This window comes from Mustelus asterias, chromosome 4 (assembly GCF_964213995.1).
Source record: "Mustelus asterias chromosome 4, sMusAst1.hap1.1, whole genome shotgun sequence".
NCBI lineage: Eukaryota > Metazoa > Chordata > Chondrichthyes > Carcharhiniformes > Triakidae > Mustelus > Mustelus asterias.
Genome location: NC_135804.1, coordinates 129,132,925 through 129,150,269, shown reverse-complemented (window position 1 = coordinate 129,150,269; position 17,345 = coordinate 129,132,925). Strand labels below are relative to the sequence as shown.

The 17,345-nt window shown below is 44.3% G+C and overlaps 1 protein-coding gene across 2 annotated transcripts in view; it reads right to left on the bottom strand.

Moving 5' to 3' along the window:
• The window catches only part of LOC144492988 (tripeptidyl-peptidase 2-like), a 130,462-nt gene that overhangs the window by 94,362 nt on the left and 18,755 nt on the right, over nucleotides 1-17,345 (bottom strand). For both annotated transcript variants that reach the window (XR_013497663.1, XM_078211743.1), the window contains exons 6-8: nucleotides 15,293-15,456; nucleotides 14,785-14,939; nucleotides 8,227-8,303 (exon numbers count right to left, since the gene is read on the bottom strand). Coding sequence is in view for 1 of the 2 variants with exons in the window: in XM_078211743.1 (XP_078067869.1) it covers nucleotides 8,227-8,303; nucleotides 14,785-14,939; nucleotides 15,293-15,456 (396 nt within the window). In the remaining variant the exon portion in view is untranslated. The remainder of the gene's footprint in view (nucleotides 1-8,226; nucleotides 8,304-14,784; nucleotides 14,940-15,292; nucleotides 15,457-17,345) is intronic.

Here is a 17,345-nt window from a genome sequence, read left to right as displayed (position 1 = left end):
GTCATGGAGGCAAGATGGTTGATCTCCAACAACCACAATCATCTTCTTTGTGCAAGGTTTAGAGTTACATTTACCATGGTGGGAATTGAGCCCTTGTCCCCAGAACATTAGCCTGGCCTCTGGATAACTAATCCGGTGACATTACCACTATACCATCACCTCCCCATAAGATGCTTTTCTGCACAAGCTGCATCTAATTCCACTTCCCATATGCTACCTCATCTGATTCCACTCCCCACACGCTTTAATAGCTCCCCACAATCAAATCTCACTCTCCAAAACCTTTAGTTTCTCATTCAGTCTAAGCTTTTGGCTATCATCAGCTTGTGCTCCCTCATTACCATTTTAGCAATCAGTGAAAACAATCTCTCACCATTTAACTGATCATAACCTTTGGAAATGTCAAAGCCTCAAGTCAGCCATTAACCTTCTCCACTCTAATGAAGAATACTAACTTCTCAAGTGACTCCCATGACTGTAACTCCTTATCCCTGGACACATCCCAGTGATCCACAGTAATAAATTCTCCTCAGATCCCTTATTTCTAAACTGTGACCCCTGATTCTGGTCTGTTCCACAAGATTTGATTTGATACATATATTAGTATACAGTGAAAAGCATTGTTTCTTGTGTGCTATACAGACAATGCATACCATTCATAGAGAAGGAAACAAAAAAGTGCGGAATGTAGTGTTAGTCATAGCTAGGGTGTAGAGAAAGATCAACTTAATGTGAGGTAGGTCCATTCAAAAGTCTGATGACAGCAGGGAAGAAGCGGTCTTGAGTCGGTTGGCACGTGACCTCAGACTTTTGTATCCTTTTCCCAATGGAAGGTGGTGGAAGAGAGAATATTCAGGGGTCCTTAATTATGCTGGGCTGCTTTGTCGAGGCAGCGGGAAGTGTAGACAGAGTCAATGGGAGTCTGGTTTGCATGATGGATTGGGCTACATTCACGACCTTTTGTAGTTTCTTGCGGTCTTGGACAGAACAGGAGCCAGTGATACAACCAAAAAGAATGCTTTCTATGGTGCATCTGTAGAAGTTGGTGAGAGCCGTAGCTGAGGAAACATCCTTTCAGCATCCACCCTTCAAGTTCCTTCAGGATCTTGTATGCTTCAATGAGATCACCTTTTATTCTTCTAAACTCCAATGGATATAGGTCCAACCTTTCCTCAGAAGATAACTTCCCTTTCCCGCGCTTCCGTCGCATGAACTTAAATTTCAGCAGCCACTCCTTCACCAGAAGCAAATTGCATTAAGTCCCCAAAATGATAAATCAGCTGAACCTCTGGCAGCGGAGGGATTGGAAACCTACACCTTAGAGACCGGAGCAGGACCTTAGACCACTCGGCCATGCTACTACGTTATAAACTGAACAGATTTATAACTCCATTAAAACAAATGAAAGAACGACTCAGTAAGATGTTGATGCTCACTCAGGAATACCACAGAGGGAACTTTCTAGTTAATTGTGATTCAGTATGCTCCCTGGAGCCCTTGCTTCAGTTGTTTGAGAAAGCTTCAACCAGCTGCCAATTTGCTTTAATTAATTTATCCATTTGAGTTCCTTTTTCCCAGAACACTGAATTCTTCAGCTGCCTTAGTCCTCCATCCTGAAACTGTCTCCTTAAACCATTCACTTCACATCTGCTGCCCCGCAATCTTCAAAAGCCATTCTCCACTCTCCCCTCAGTCACTTTCCCCAGCCACTCCCTTTGTTTCTATGCGCAATGCATTGGAACATCAAAGGAGCCACTTGAGTCATTTAGATTGTTCTATTAAGTTTTGGCATTCACGTTTGTTAGTTGACTTGTTCTTCTGATGGAAATAACGTCTGGAGATACTGGAATACTTCCCCACTCCTAACACACTTAACATAGCAGTAAAATGTCTTTGATATTCTTTCACACTTCTATTTTAATGCTTTTGGCAAAATGGCAAACAGATAACTCATATAATGTTAAGCACTAGTTCATTAATATTGTCATCAGGTATAAGTGCGATGAAGGACTGTCAGGTGGGATGCAGCACTGAGCTTCAGCTGATTTGCTCCAACTGCGTGCTTTGACACTAACACTACACAAGATTACAATCCCTCATGCACCAAAGTAAGGGTTCCATTTCTCGTTTAATGAAGCTGACAACTTGCCTAGATTGTGTGTAGTTTTGTGCTGTTCGCAGATTAGGGCGATTTGAGGCCGCGCAGATTCATAGAGAATCTTTACAGCCATCAGGGTGTGGACACTTTCATCACAAGGATAAGAATAGTGTAGGAAGCCAGTCAACAATCGAGATCATTCTTCCAATAGTCTTGCATCGCCCAATTTCAACAGCTATTTGTTTCCAAAGCTTTTCTTCCAGTAGCCTAGTTGGCCCAGCAAGTATTAAAAAATAGTGTTGACTTAAGCACCTGTCATGCCCTCAGGATGTCCCTGAAGAAAAATGGAATTCTCGGTTTGCTATGTATGCTGTAAATAAAGAAGGAAATGGTTCGGAAACCCTACAAGATGTTGGTTAGACTGGGCAAATTTCAGCCTTTGATAGGGAGGAATTTAAAACTAAGAGTTGCACTTCTATCGTGCCTTTCATGAACGCTGGACAACTCAGAGCACTTTTGTAGTGCAGTCACCATTGCAATGTAGGGAACGTGGCAACAAATTTATGCACAGCAAGATCCCACAAAGAGCAACATGATAATTACCAAATAATCTTTTTTTTTAGGTGGGATGACATATGGACTCAAAACATTAACCCTGTTTCACTCTCCACAAGTGCTGCCAGACTTCTTACTGTGTTTACCCCAGTCCAACGCAGGCATCTCCACATCGTGTTAGATATCCCCAATGACATCTTGTGGCATTTTGAACAGTATCCGGATTTGGGAGAACAAAGTGGGCTGAGGATTGAGTTTATCCACTGTATTTTGTTTTTTTTAGGTGTTGGCTGAAGAAGAATATTTGTCCAGCAGAATGGGGGCTAGTATCTGCATAGAGCAGTGCTTCCCAGTAACAAGGCACACTCCAATGTTACAAAAAATTCTACAGCACGCCAACATTTTTCAGCTGGATCGATTGCTCATAAATAGAATCACAGAATCCCTACAGTGCAGAAGGAAACCATTTGGCCCATTGAGTCTGCACGGACTCGCCGAAGAGCATCTTACGAAGACCCTGTCCCTGAAACCCCACTAATCCCCCTGACCTACACCTCTTTGGACACTAAGAAATAATTTAGCGCGGCCAATCCACCTAACCTGCACATCTTTGGACTGTGGAAAGAAATCGGAGCACCCGGAGGAAACCCATGTAGACACAGAGAGAGAATGTACAAACTCTACACATACAGTCACCCAAGGCCAGAATTGAACCCAGGTCCCTGCTAACCACTGTGTCACTGTCCCACCCAGGGTGTCACATTTACTTACACTCCGATGGTACAGTCTTACGAGAGGTTTGCTGCGTACAACTGGAATTCAATGGATCAGAGCAAAACACAATATTGAGTAAATAGCAGCTTACTGGGTTAGTGGAAAGCTTTGTCAGAAGGGATCTACTTTAACCAAATTAAACTGAACCATGGAAACAAACTAAAAAAAAACCCTGATTGATAATAAGCGTCTGAAAAAATAATGTTCAATTTCCAAGGGCAACTTGCAAAAGGGTAAAACTCAACGAGAGAGAGTCTCGAGGAGAGGAGCTTGAACTATTATTTATTTGCTGTTGAATTCCTCTTCTAAATGTTTGTGATGTTGATAACTGTCGCTATGCGGCCATGGCAAGATGAAGTCTTTGATTTATTTTTTATTCAAATGTAACAAGTTCACTCTCCACACAAAAAATTCTGACTGAGAAACACCAAAAAACTATCCATCAGAGAGAAAGCTCGCAGAATCCCCTCGGGACGGGGCAGTGAAGGTGGAGCCTGTACATCCGGACAGTAGAATGGTTCAAACCTCCGGCATTTTCGCATGAGGTCTGTAACATTCGGCCAATGAGAGGTTTTTGGCTCAATTTTTGGAATTTCTAAGAGAATAGAATTCAGCCGGAGATTTTCAATCCTCAGCCCACTTTGTTCTCCCAAATCCGGATACTGTTCAAAATGCCACAAGATGTCATTGGGGATATCTAACACGATGTGGAGATGCCTGCGTTGGACCGGGGTAAACACAGTAAGAAGTCTCACAACTTTTGCTACCAAATAAACCTGTTGGACTTTAACCTGGCGTTGTGAGACTTCTCACTGTGTTTACCCCAGTCCAACGCCGGCATCTCCACATCATGACTACCATCGACACCGCAAACTGCCGGTTCCAAGTGGAGAGGATCTCCAAGATGATCGCGCATATTGACACAGGCATCAAGATTCTACAAAGATGCAAGAAAGCAGACAAGATACCGAAAGGACTACTGATCACAAACCCACTCAGGTCAACCTATAACACAGACTACGTTGAGAGACTTTGCCGTCGCACCTCTCTCACAGTCCTTAACCACCTCATACGCCAACTCTACAGCAAACGCCGCATCCTGGAAACCAAGATAAAGTCCATATTCTCAACACGAAAGCTAGTGGCTTTTGCTACCAAATAAACCTATTGGACTTTAACCTGGTGTTGTGAGACTTCTTACGATATCTGACACCACAGACAAATATATTGACATGTATTTGGAGGGCGGGGGAGATGGGGGTGGACATTCAGGGTTACTTGATCATTCTGATTACAACATTCAGAGACAGAAGCGATTGAAATGAGAAAGACAAAGTGGGAACAGGCTAAACTTTTCTCGTGGTGGTGTGGAATATGTCGAGGTTTCATTGCTGGGGTTTGTGGAAGTGATCTATGGCTGGCCAGTGAGTTCAGTCTGGGGACAGCAATCCCTTTCCTGAAGAGACTGTCACCTCAGCAAGGACGGGAGAAGGGACCAGGCTCACTCAAACATTGCCTAATCTTCAGAACGGAGGGGGGAATATGAAGAGCAAAGTTTCCCTGCCTGGCCTGGGGAAATAATCTCCCCTTTTAGTCAACAATGACCTCGGGAGATGGCCAGTAGTGTGATGGTGCAGACCGGTCTCTGCCACTGGATCCAGTCTCTTGTTTAATCAACCAGGCATTGTGCCAGTTTACATTCAGATTTCAATTCTGGACAAAGACTGTACATTTTTTGAGAGTTTTTGAGTTTGATTTATTGTCACATGTATTGGTATACAGTATTGTTTCTTGTGTGCTATATGGACAATGCGTGCCGTTCATAGAATACATAGAGGAGAAGGAAACGAGAGAGTGCAGAATGTAGTGTTCCAGTCATAGCTAGGGTGTAGAGAAAGATCAACTTCATGCGAGGTTGGTCCATTCAAAGATCTGATGGCAGCAAGGAAGAAGCTATTCTTGAGTTGGTTGGTACGTGATCTCAGATTTTTGTAGCTTTTTCCCAACGGAAGATGATGGAAGAGAGTACATCTGGAGTGTGTGGAGTCCTTGGTTATGCTGGCTGCTTTTCCGAGGCAGCTGGAAGTGTAGACAGTGTCAGTGGATGGGAGGCTGGTTTGCGTGATGGACTGGGCTACGTTTACAACCCTTTGTAGTTTCTTGCGGTCTTGGTCACACAGAAGCTATACCAAGCTGTGATATATCTGGAAAGGATACTTTCTATAGTGTATTTGTAAAAATTGGTGAAAGTCATAGCGGACATACCAAATTTCCTTCGTTTTCTGAGAAGTAGAGGCGTTGGTGGGCTTTCTAAACTATAGCGTCGGCATGGAGGGACCAGGACAGGTTGTTGGTGATCTGGGCACCTAGAAACCCCCTAAAGTTCTCGACCATTTCCACTTCATCCTCATTGATGTGGACAGGGACATGTCCACCATTACACTTCCTGAAGTCGATGACAATCTCCTTCATTCTACTGACATTGAGGGAGAGATTATTGTCGTCACACCAATTCACCAGATGCTCGATCGCTTTCCTGTACTCCATCTCATCATTGTTTGAGATCCCACCCACTCTGGTGGTGTATTCAGCAAACTTAAAAATCGAGTTGGAGGGGAATTTGGTCACACACTCATAGGAGTATAGTGGGGGCAGAGGACACAGCCTTGTGTGGCACCAATGTTGAAATGCAGGGCTGGAACCATTGTCGGGTGCGTCCAGTTTATGAGCAGGTTTGTGTTTGATCCTGAAAAGAATTCCACTCCTCCACTTTCAAAACATCATCTGATGCAGAATGACGGCAGTTTTTAGCCAAATGTCCTGCCCGCCTGTGACTGCAGAGAAGGACACCTCGAAACCTGGCAGCTGCTCACCACCACTCTTGACCTCCGAGTCCGCCACACTCCCGCTATCTCCTCTCTCCCCACCCCTCTTGTCTCCGCCACATTTCTGGTTCTGCGTCCCCCTGCTCTCCTCAGCACCACACTCCCAGGTTCCAGTCCTGGGTTTTTCTCCATCTTTCTTGCACTTTTACGGCGCACACTTAAAAATCTGCTCCAGACCGCGGCACACTTCCAAGCGGTTGGGAACCACTGACAGAGGCATGAAGAAAATAGCGATTTACATTGAATGGAGAAGGTTAATTGTTCCAGCACTGGTTTTCAGCATGATGGAAGTTTTTAAAGAGGGTAACTGGTTATTTTCTTCATTACTCTTTCAAGAGCAAGACCAACTTGTTGCCAATCCCTAATTAGCCTTGAACTGAGAGCGGTTAAGAGTCAACCACATTGCTGTGGGTCTGGAATCACATGTTGGTCAGATCAGGTAAGGATGGCAGATTTCCATCCCAATCAGGCAGTGAATTCCAAATCTAAACTCAGTACGTGAAAGGGTTTTCCGCATCTACCCTCTGTTATCGATTGTTCAGCCACGGGAAACAGTTTCTACTCCATCAAAACCCTTATATCATCAAAAACCTCGATCAAATCTCCTCTTAGCCCTCTCTGCTCTAAAAACAACTCCAGCTTCTTCAGTCTATCCAGGTAACTGTAATCCCTCATCAATAGAAGAGTAATAAAGAACATAATAATAACATTGGAAAAGGGGATCTGCCAAGACAGCAGGCACAGATCCAAGGGGATGAGCGATCTCCCTTTACACCATAAGTTCTATGATTCAAAGTCAGTTTAATTCTCACAGTCAGACAAAATGCGCATCTATTGAAATGAAACATAAATCAGATTGCAATCTGGTGAAATGGATAGGGCTAGACAGAGAATCTCTCAGTAAAGGGCAAATCCCCAAGGAAATAAGAAAGATTCGACAGGTCTGGCTTCCCTCCAAAAGCATCAGCTGAAGTTAATCCCATTCACATTTGTTTTCAGCCTGCCATTTTTGCATAAAGCCTTGCTGGAGTTGGCAAGAAAGAGAGGGCGGCTTTGTTTTCCTCACAATCATTAATTTGTCAATCTACTGAAAGACTGATATCTATAAACTGGGATAGTCAGCTCCAATTTGCAATTAAAATTTTAGTGGAGTAAGCCTCATCAAACAATGCCAATCAATGCAAACACTCTATTCCTTCCTATTCTTGCAGCAGTTTTGTGATTATGGCTATCGTTTCCTGTGGTGTTAAATATTCTATAAAAAAGACAGTGACAAACATAACTTGGGGTCTATAAACTAGAAGTTATAAGTACAAGAGAGTCATATTAAAATCCAATAAGGTACTTAGAAGAAATTTCTTTACCCAGAGAGCAGAGAGAACATGGGACTTGCTACCGTATAAATAATTGTTGCGAATATAAGACAGGTACATTTAAAGGGAAATTAGATAAGTGCACAAGAGAGAAAGGAATAGAAGGATATGTTGATAGGGTGATGTGAAGAAGGGTGGGAGAAGGCTCGTGTGGATTATAAACACTAGCAGAATCCAGTTGGACCAGCTGACCTGTTTCTGTGGTGTAAATGCTTGTGCATGCAGCCACATGGTATAGTGGCAGTTCAGAAGGAGGTCATTTGGCCCATCGTGTCTGCACTAGCTCTTGAGTTATCAATTTACTGAGCACCATTCTCCCACTTTCTCCCCATAAGCCTGCACAAAGTTCCTTTCTGATAACAGTCCAATTCTGTTTTGAATGCTTCGATTGAATATAAATTGATATAGATTATTGCATAGTTTAGGAGAGAATTCTGCAGCTGTGGCCCATAGGGCAGCTCCATCACTATGGCAGTTCATAAAATGAGCTGAGTATTTGTCCAGTTTACACCAGTGTAACACAAGATGAATTTGTACCTACCCCGCGTCAGCCCAATGAGATGATTCACCATAGCTGTAATTTACAAGATCACACTTGTAATTGATCACTTCAATCATCTGGAAAATTGAAGGCAAAATGCTTGTGATTATTTGCAACTGACAAGAGTTTATTTCTTCTGATTTCCCTTCATACATTCATATGCCGAAAACAACAACGCACGCTGACACTTACTAACCACTTTATATGCGACACATATGGCAAACCCCATGACGAAACCTGTGATCAATCATCTCAATTCCAGGACATCACTGCAGGAGTCCCTCAGGCTAGTGTCCTAGGCCCAAGCATCTTCGGCTGCTTCATCAGTGACCTTCCTTACATCATAAGGTCTGATGATTGCAACATCCAGCACCTTACGCAACTCCTCAGATATTGAAGCAGTCCATGTCCAAATGCAGCAAGACCTGGACAACATCCAGGCTTGGGCTGACAAGTGGCAGGTAACAATCATACCACACAGGTGCCAGGCAATGACCATCTCCAACCAGAGAGAATCTAAACATCTCCCCATGACATTTAATGGCATTACCAATGCTGAATCCCCCTCTACCAACAACTGGGCCAGGTTACCATTGACCAGGAACTTAAGTGGAATCATCATGTAAATACTGTGGCTACAATAGAACGTCAGAGGCTGGAATCCTGCAGTGAGAAATTCACCTGACTCCCCAAAGCCTGTCCACCAGCTACAAGGCATAAGTCAGGAGTGAGGCCAAGACACTGTGTGATTTCAAGAAGAAATTAGGGGCTAAAGGGATCAAGGGATATTGGGGAAAGGCAGGACCAGGATATTGAATTTGATCATCAGCAATGATCAAAATGAATGCCAGAGCAGGGTCAAAGATCCGAATGGCCTAAACCTGCCTCTTTTTTCTACGTTTCTATGTAATGGAACACACTCCACTTGTCCACAACTCCAACAACACTCAAGATGCTTGACACTGTCCAGGTCAAATCAGCCCACTTGATTCGCCCACAAACATTCACTCCCTTCACCATCGATGCACAGTGGCAACCGTGTGTACCATCTACAAGGTGCACTGCATGAACTCATAAAGGTGCCTTCCAAACCCATGACCAAGGATAAGAGCAGCTGGCACGAGATCACCACCTGGAAGATCTGCCCCAAGCACCACACTATCCTGACTTGGAAATACATAGTCATTCCTTCACTGTTACAGGATGATGGAATCTCTACACTGCAGAAGGAGGCCATTCGGCCCATTGAATCAGCACCGACTCCCCAAAAGAGCATTTTAACCAGGCCCAACCCCTCCCCTAAACCCTGTAGTCCTGAGCATTTACCATGGCTAATCCACCTGACCTTTACATCTTTGGACTGTGGGAGGAAACCAGAGCACCCGGAGGAAACCCACGCAGACACAGGAAGGATGTGCAAACTCCACACAGACAATGACCTGAGGCCGGAATCGCAGCCGGGTCCCTGATGCTGTGAGGCAGCAGTGCTAACCACTGTGCCACCCATGGTTGGGTCATTGTGTCACAATCCTGAAATACCCTCCCTAAATGGACCATGGATGCAATGGTTCAGGAAGGTAGCTCACCATTACCTTCTCAAGGGGAATTAGGAATGGGCAATAAATGCTGGTCTAGCCACATCCCAGGAATGAGTTTAAAAAAACCTGCTTCTTAAGAGTCAGAGATTTACAGCACAAGAGGAGGCCCTTCGGCCCATTGCACTTGCAATGGTGATCAAGCACCTAGCTATTCTAATCCCATTTTCCGGCACTTGGTCCGTCGCCTTGTATGCTGTGGCATTTCAAGAGCTCATCTAAATACTTCTAAAATCTGTGAGGATTCCTGCCTCTCCCACCCTTTCAAACAATGAGTTCTCGATTCCCACCGCCCTCTGGATGGAACGCTTCCCCTCAAATCCCCTCTAAACGTCCTGCCCCTTCAATCTATGACCTCTGGTTAGTGACCTCTCTATCGAGGGGAAATATTCCTTCCTATCCACCTCATCTATGTCCCTCGTTATTTTGTACACCTCAATCAGGTCTCTCCCTCCCCCACAGCCTTCTCTGTATCAAGAACAACCCCAGCCCAACCAGCCTCTCTTCGTAGCTGAAATGCTCCAGCTCAGGCAACATCCTGGTGAATCTCCTCTGCTCCCTTTCCAGTGCAATCGCATCCTTTCCTATAATGTGGTGACCAAAACTGCGCACAATACTCTAACTATGGCTTAACGAGTGTGTTTTATACAGCTCCATCATAACCTCCTTGATCTTTGCCTGGGTTAATAAAGACAAGAATCCCATATGCCTTCTTAACCACCTTATCTACTGATCTACATGCTACCCAAGGTCCCACCATTCATTGTGTATTCCCTTGCCTTGTTAGCCCTCCCAAAATGCATCACCTCACATTTTTCAGGGTTAAACCTCATTTGCCAATGCTATGCCCATCTGATCAGCTTGTCTATGTCATCCTGAAATCCAAGTCTTGTTCCCCCCCTCATATTTACAACACCAATTTTCATGCCATCTGCAAACTTACTCATCATACCTCCTACTTTCACCTCTACATTATGAATATGCTCTACAAACAGCAAGGGACCCAACACCAATCCCTGCAGTACATTACTGAACACAGGTTTCCAGTCAGAAAAACAACCTTCCACCATCACCCTCTGCCTCCTGCCACCAAGCCAATATTGGGTCCAATTTCCCAATTGCCCTGGATCTTACGTATTCTTACTGACTTGACCAGTCTCCCATGCAGGACCTGTCAAAAGCCTGATTGAAATCCATGTGGATTACATCAACTGCACTGCCCTCATACACACCTAGTCACCTTCTTGAAAAATTCAATCAAGTTTGTTAGACATGATCTCCCCCTGACTAAGCCTTCCTAACTATCCTGGATTAATACTTGCCTCTCCAAGTGGAGATTAATTCTATCCCTCAGAATGCTTTCCAATTATTTCCTTACAACTGATGTTGAACTCAATGGCCTGTGAATACTTGGTTTAACCCTTCCTGAATAATGGTATCACATTAGGTGTCCACCAGTCTTCTGACACCTCTCCCGTGTAAGAAGTCTCACAACACCAGGTTAAAGTCCAACAGTTTATTTGGTAGCAAAAGCCACTAGCTTTTGGAGTGCTGCTCCTTCGTCAGGCAAGCGAGAGTTCTGTTTACAAACAGGGCATATAAAGACACAAACTCAATTTACAAAATAATGGTTGAAATGCGAGTCTTTACAGGTAATCAAGTCTTGAAGGTACAGACAATGTGAGTGGAGAGAGGGTTAAGCACAGGTTAAAGAGATGTGTATATTCTCCAGACAGGACAGTTACTGAGATTTTGCAAGCCGTGTCCCATGTTTGTCTTCTGAGGAGGTCGGTGTGGTTTTTTGCTGTGGCACGTCGGAACTGTCGATCGATGAGTCGAGCGCCATATCCTGTTCTTATGAGGGCATCTTTCAGCGTCTGGAGGTGTCTGTTGCAATCCTCCTCATCTGAGCAGATCCTGTGTATATGGAGGGCTTGTCCGTAGGGGATGGCTTCTTTAACGTGTTTAGGGTGGAAGTTGGAGAAGTGGAGCATCGTGAGGTTATCCGTGGACTTGCGGTACAGTGAAATGCTGAGGTGACCGTCCTTGATGGAGATGCATGTGTCCAAGAATGCAACCGATTCTGGAGAGTAGTCCATGGTGAGTCTGATGGTGGGATGGAACTTGTTGATGTCATCATAGAGTAGTTTCAGTGATTGTTCACCATGAGTCCAAAGGAAGAAAATGTCATCGATGTATCTAGTGTATAGCATTGGTTGAAGGTCCTGTGCGGTGAAGAGGTCTTGTTCGAACCTGTGCATGAAGATGTTGGCATATTGAGGTGCGAATTTGGTCCCCATGGCTGTTCCGTGTGTCTGGATGAAGAACTGGTTGTTGAACGGCGGACAGAGTACCCTTCGTCGTCCAGTACTTCCCCTGAGCGGAGAAGCTACAACATCTCCTCCGGAGCCTTCAACATGTCATTGAAGACGACGAACATCTCGCCAAGGCCATCCCCACACCCCCACTTCTTGCCTTCAAACAACCGCACAACCTCAAACAGACCATTGTCCGCAGCAAACTACACAGCCTTCAGGAGAACAGTGACCACGACACCACACCACCCTGCCACAGCAACCTCTGCAAGACGTGCGGATCATCGACACGGATGCTATCATCTCACGTGAGAACACCATCCACCAGGTACACGGTACATACTCTTGCAACTCGGCCAACGTTGTCTACCTGATACGCTGCAGGAAAGGATGTCCCGAGGCATGGTACATTGGGGAGACCATGCAGATGCTACGACAATGGATGAATGAACACCGCTCAAAAATCACCAGGCAAGAGTGTTCTCTTCCTGTTGGGGAACACTTCAGCGGTCACGGGCATTCGGCCTCTGATCTTCGGGTAAGCGTTCTCCAAGGCGGCCTTCACGACACACGACAACACAGAGTCGCAGAGCAGAGACTGATAGCCAAGTTCCGCACACGAGGACGGCCTCAACCGGGATCTTGGGTTCATGTCACACCATCTGTAACCCCCACAACTTGCCTGGGCTTGCAAAATCTCACTAACTGTCCTGTCTGGAGACAATACACATCTTTTTAACCTGTGCTTAACGCTCTCTCCACTCACATTGTCTGTACCTTTAAGACTTGATTACCTGTAAAGACCCGCATTCCAACCATTATTTTGTAAATTGAGTTTGTGTCTTTATATGCCCTGTTTGTGAACAGAGCTCCCACTTACCTGATGAAGGAGCAGCAAGCGCTCCGAAAGCTAGTGGCTTTTGCTACCAAATAAACCTGTTGGACTTTAACCTGGTTTTGTGAGACTTCTTACTGTGTTTACCCCAGTCCAACGCCGGCATCTCCACATCACCTCTCCCGTGGCCAGAGAGGATTGGTTCCTTCAACCATCAGCAAATGTGCACCATATAAAGCTACTTCATTCCTAACGCATTTGATTTGCTGCCTGTCCATAGTACATAGATGGAAGGACACCGATGATGACATACATTCAACTATTATAAACTATACCAGGTTATCCTTTAGGGTAAAAATGACTGCTGTTGACTTCGGCAGACAAGCAGTTACAACATTCCTCCACCTTCTGCTTTAGGGTTGGAGTTGGCCTCTTTAAAATAAATATTCCCTTCAAGATACTGGGCAGAGGAGGAACATCGGAAATGCTGGATGAAAAAGACCAATCCTGGTAGTTGCTCAACACGATGATGATGAAGTTGGCAGGAGGGTAATCAGACAAATATTGATACTGAGCCAATGGAAACATTCCTATAAGACTAAACGTTGTCACAGATGTAGGTTTTAAACAATATTTTCAAGGGGGAAAAGCAAAGATGTTTAGGCAGATAATTCAGGAGCTTAAGACCCAACTGGCTAAAGACTTAGCACCTTCTGCTGGGGCTAAGAAAGAAGCGACCAGAATTGAAAATGATTAGACTTTTTGGAGGGCTACTGGTGTGGAGAAAGTTAGAGATAGGGAGAGTGTGGAGGAGGGAATCAAGTATGAAGATGCAAACGTTGGTTTTGGTGGACCGTGAATCAGCAAACCCAGGGTGATGGATAAACAGCACCTGGGACGGAATAGGATTCCAACAGCAGAATTGTGGATAAGCTCAAGACAGTGGAAAGTGGAAGGTGGGAGACCACTCTGAACAGCGTGAGGAACTGTAACCATTTAGTGCAGCCACGATATCAGATATCAGTTTTGACTGGAGTGGCCCACAAGCAATGTGACACTGGGCAGGAAAGTGGAAGGGTTATGGAAGCAGGTAGGAAAGTGGAGTTACAGCCACAATCAGATCAGCCACTATCTTTTTGAAAGACAGAGCAGGCTCGAGGGCCGAATGGCCTACACCTGCTCCTATTCTTTATGATCTAATTTCACTTCATAGAACCATAGAACATTACAGCACAGAAACAGGCCTTTTGGCCCTTCTTGTCTGTGCCGAACCATTTTTCTGCCTAGTCCTACTGAGCTGCACCTGGACCATATCCCTCCACACCCCTCTCATCCATGTACCTGTCCAAGTTTTTCTTAAATGTTAAAAGTGAGTCCGCATTCACCACTTCATCTGGCAGCTCATTCCACACTCCCACCACACTGTGTGAAGAAGCCCCCTCTAATATTCCCTTTAAACTTTTCCCCCTTCACCCTTAACCCATGTCCTCTAGTTTTTTTCTCCTCTAGCCTCAGTGGAAAAAGCCTGCTTGCATTCACTCTATCTATACCCATCATAATTTTATACACCTCTATCAAATCTCCCCTCATTCTTCTACGCGCCAGGGAATAAAGTCCTAACCTATTCAACACAGAGAATCTCCAGCTTCCCAAAGGGAGGGACAAACACAGCACACACGATGGACGATGCATCTTCTCAACTCACTTACAAAACTACATTCTACAGAGTTGACCACAGTGGATGACCATGTAATTGGAAGCAACTCTTTGCTTCAACAGTACACCAAAACTCAATGAACAGGATAGCACTTACTGCGCGGATTAAACTGGTCCCAGTTTCCATGGTATTTAGTCTGGAGTCAGCCACTTTGATGGCCAATATCTGGGCCCCAGGAGCGACACCGTTCCTTTCTGGTTCATCTGGGAAGTGTCCGGCAGCTATTGCAGCCACGTGTGTTCCATGGGACCCTGCGTACAGAAAGAGGATACTTTTGTTTATGAATGTTACAGCAGAGGAAGCCATTCAGCCCATCCAACCTATGCTGGTTCTATAAAAGTGCTATCCAATTAGGCTCACTTCCTCAACCCAGAGCCCAGGACTTGTTTCACTTCTTTATTTTCAAATCTATGAAATTTATTTCTGAAAATTACTAATGAATCTGCATCCAACACCCTTTTAGGCAGGGCACTCCAGATCTCAACACGCTATGTTACAAAAATAATCTTCATTCTCAATGTATTTGCTCCAGGTTGAAAACTCAGCCTCAGCTTATTTCAGTGGAGACAGGCAATGAGGATATTCCTTCCGCTTGCACACTCACCTGCATTGGTGACGATGCAAAGAGTGTTCCCATCATCATACACGTTGATGGAGTAATTCAGCATTTCAGACTTGCCCAGCTGTGCATACTCATGACTTTCTTTGTAGTTCCTCAGCACACTGCAACTGCTCAGGTCTCCACATTCACTGGTGTCAACACAAGCACTACAAAGACAGGAAGAAAGCAAAATGAGGAGCACCATAAGGGATAAACTCCAGGCACATAAAGAATAAACTCCAAGCAGAGAATGCCCAAGAAGCATGTAAATGCAGCATTTCTGTTCTCGACCTTTTGGCTAAGATCAAGTGTAGTTTTGGCATCCTGCACTTGGTTGAAGTCATGAAGTTACATTGAGGCTTCATTTGAAGCAATTTTTTAAAGTGGCATCTCGGCCTTTTGGTTAAGATGCAAATGAGATCAAGCCTTGGAGAAGATGCAATGCCTGCTCCAATCAGCTTAGATCATGTAGATCAAGCCCAAGACAGGAAGTGGCCAGCCTGTCTTGTCAGGTTGGATCAGGAATGTCTCACTTGTGAGACTTTGAATTGGACTTTGATTGGATTGAATTGAATATAAACAAAAAAAAAATTCTGTTGGCAATTATGCTTTTTCACTCACTCTGTTGTTACAGTTAAATGCAGCTGGAATCTGGAGCCAGTCCTGAACTGAGACCAGAATGAAGCGGAGTGAGACTCAGTTCTTGGGGAAGCCTCACGTTGCCCCCTTAAGAATCTGTGCATAGATTTCAAAAACATAAAAAAGAGGCCATCCAGCACACTGTGCCAGTTCTTTGAACCATTGAGACCCAGCAATTTCTTTTTTATTTTAAAATATTTAAATAATTCTCTTTTGAAATCTGTTTCCATCGCCCTTTCAGACATGGCACTCCATTCCATTCCATTCTGAATGGACTTGGTAGGATGGGCGCTAAGAGATTGCTCCTCATGGCAGGGAGTCCAAAACATGGGGGTGGGGATGTCAGTCTCAAGGTAAGCAGCCAATCATTTAGGAGAAATTGCTTCACTCAAAGAGTTGTGAATCCTTGGTATTCTCTGCCCCAGAGGGTTGTGGATGCTCCATTGTTGAATACAATTAAGATTGCGATAGACAGATTTTGGTCTATCATGAGAATTAAGGGAGTGGGTGGGATAATGGAGTTGAATCCAAGATCATCGATGATTGTACTGAATGGCGGAGCAGTTTCAATGGGCCATGTGGCCTACACCTGCTCCTCTATGTCCCGGATCACAATAACATGCTGCACAATAACAAGAGATTCTCATCTCTCTTCTGATTCCTTCATCAATTATCTTAAGTCCATGCCTCTGGTTACTGATATTCCTTTCAGTGAAAAGCGATTCACCTTATTTACTCCATCAAAATCCTTACTGATTTTAATCACCTCTATTAAATCATCCATTAATATTCACTGCTCTAAGGAGATCAATCCCAGCCTCTCCCCTCTCCCCAAATATCTGAAATCCCTCATTCCTGGTATCTTTTGAACAAATTGCTGCAGACCCTCTCCGGTTTCACATATTAAAGTTGAGGTTTGGAATGAAGTCATTTTGGCTCTTCAATACTAAACTTATGGAGCGTGAATCCACTGCGATGAGATGTTTGCATTGCTTTGGGACTGCTTTTGTTTAACATCTTTATAAATGATCAGGAGCTCCAAGCTACGAGCACAGAGGCTCAATTTGCAGATGCTATAAAGCTAATTATAGCATCCAAAGTTGAATACGATAAACGACAAGAGGAATTAAATTTACTTGGGAATTGAGTAGGCAGGTGGCAAATGAAATTTAATGGAAAGAAAATCACGTAGATGAAAAAATGTTGGGATCTATTAAGAGGTGAATGTTCAGCTGAAATAGCAAAGTTGATAAATCACTGATGGAATGACACTTAAAATGCTGCATGCTGTCCTGGCCGTCGCATTATAAAAAAATACATTGCAGCTATTGAAGAGATCATCCTGAGGGGAAAGGGTTAAATTATGAGAACAGGTTGCATAGACCAAGCTTATATTTCCCAGAGTCTAGAAAATTAA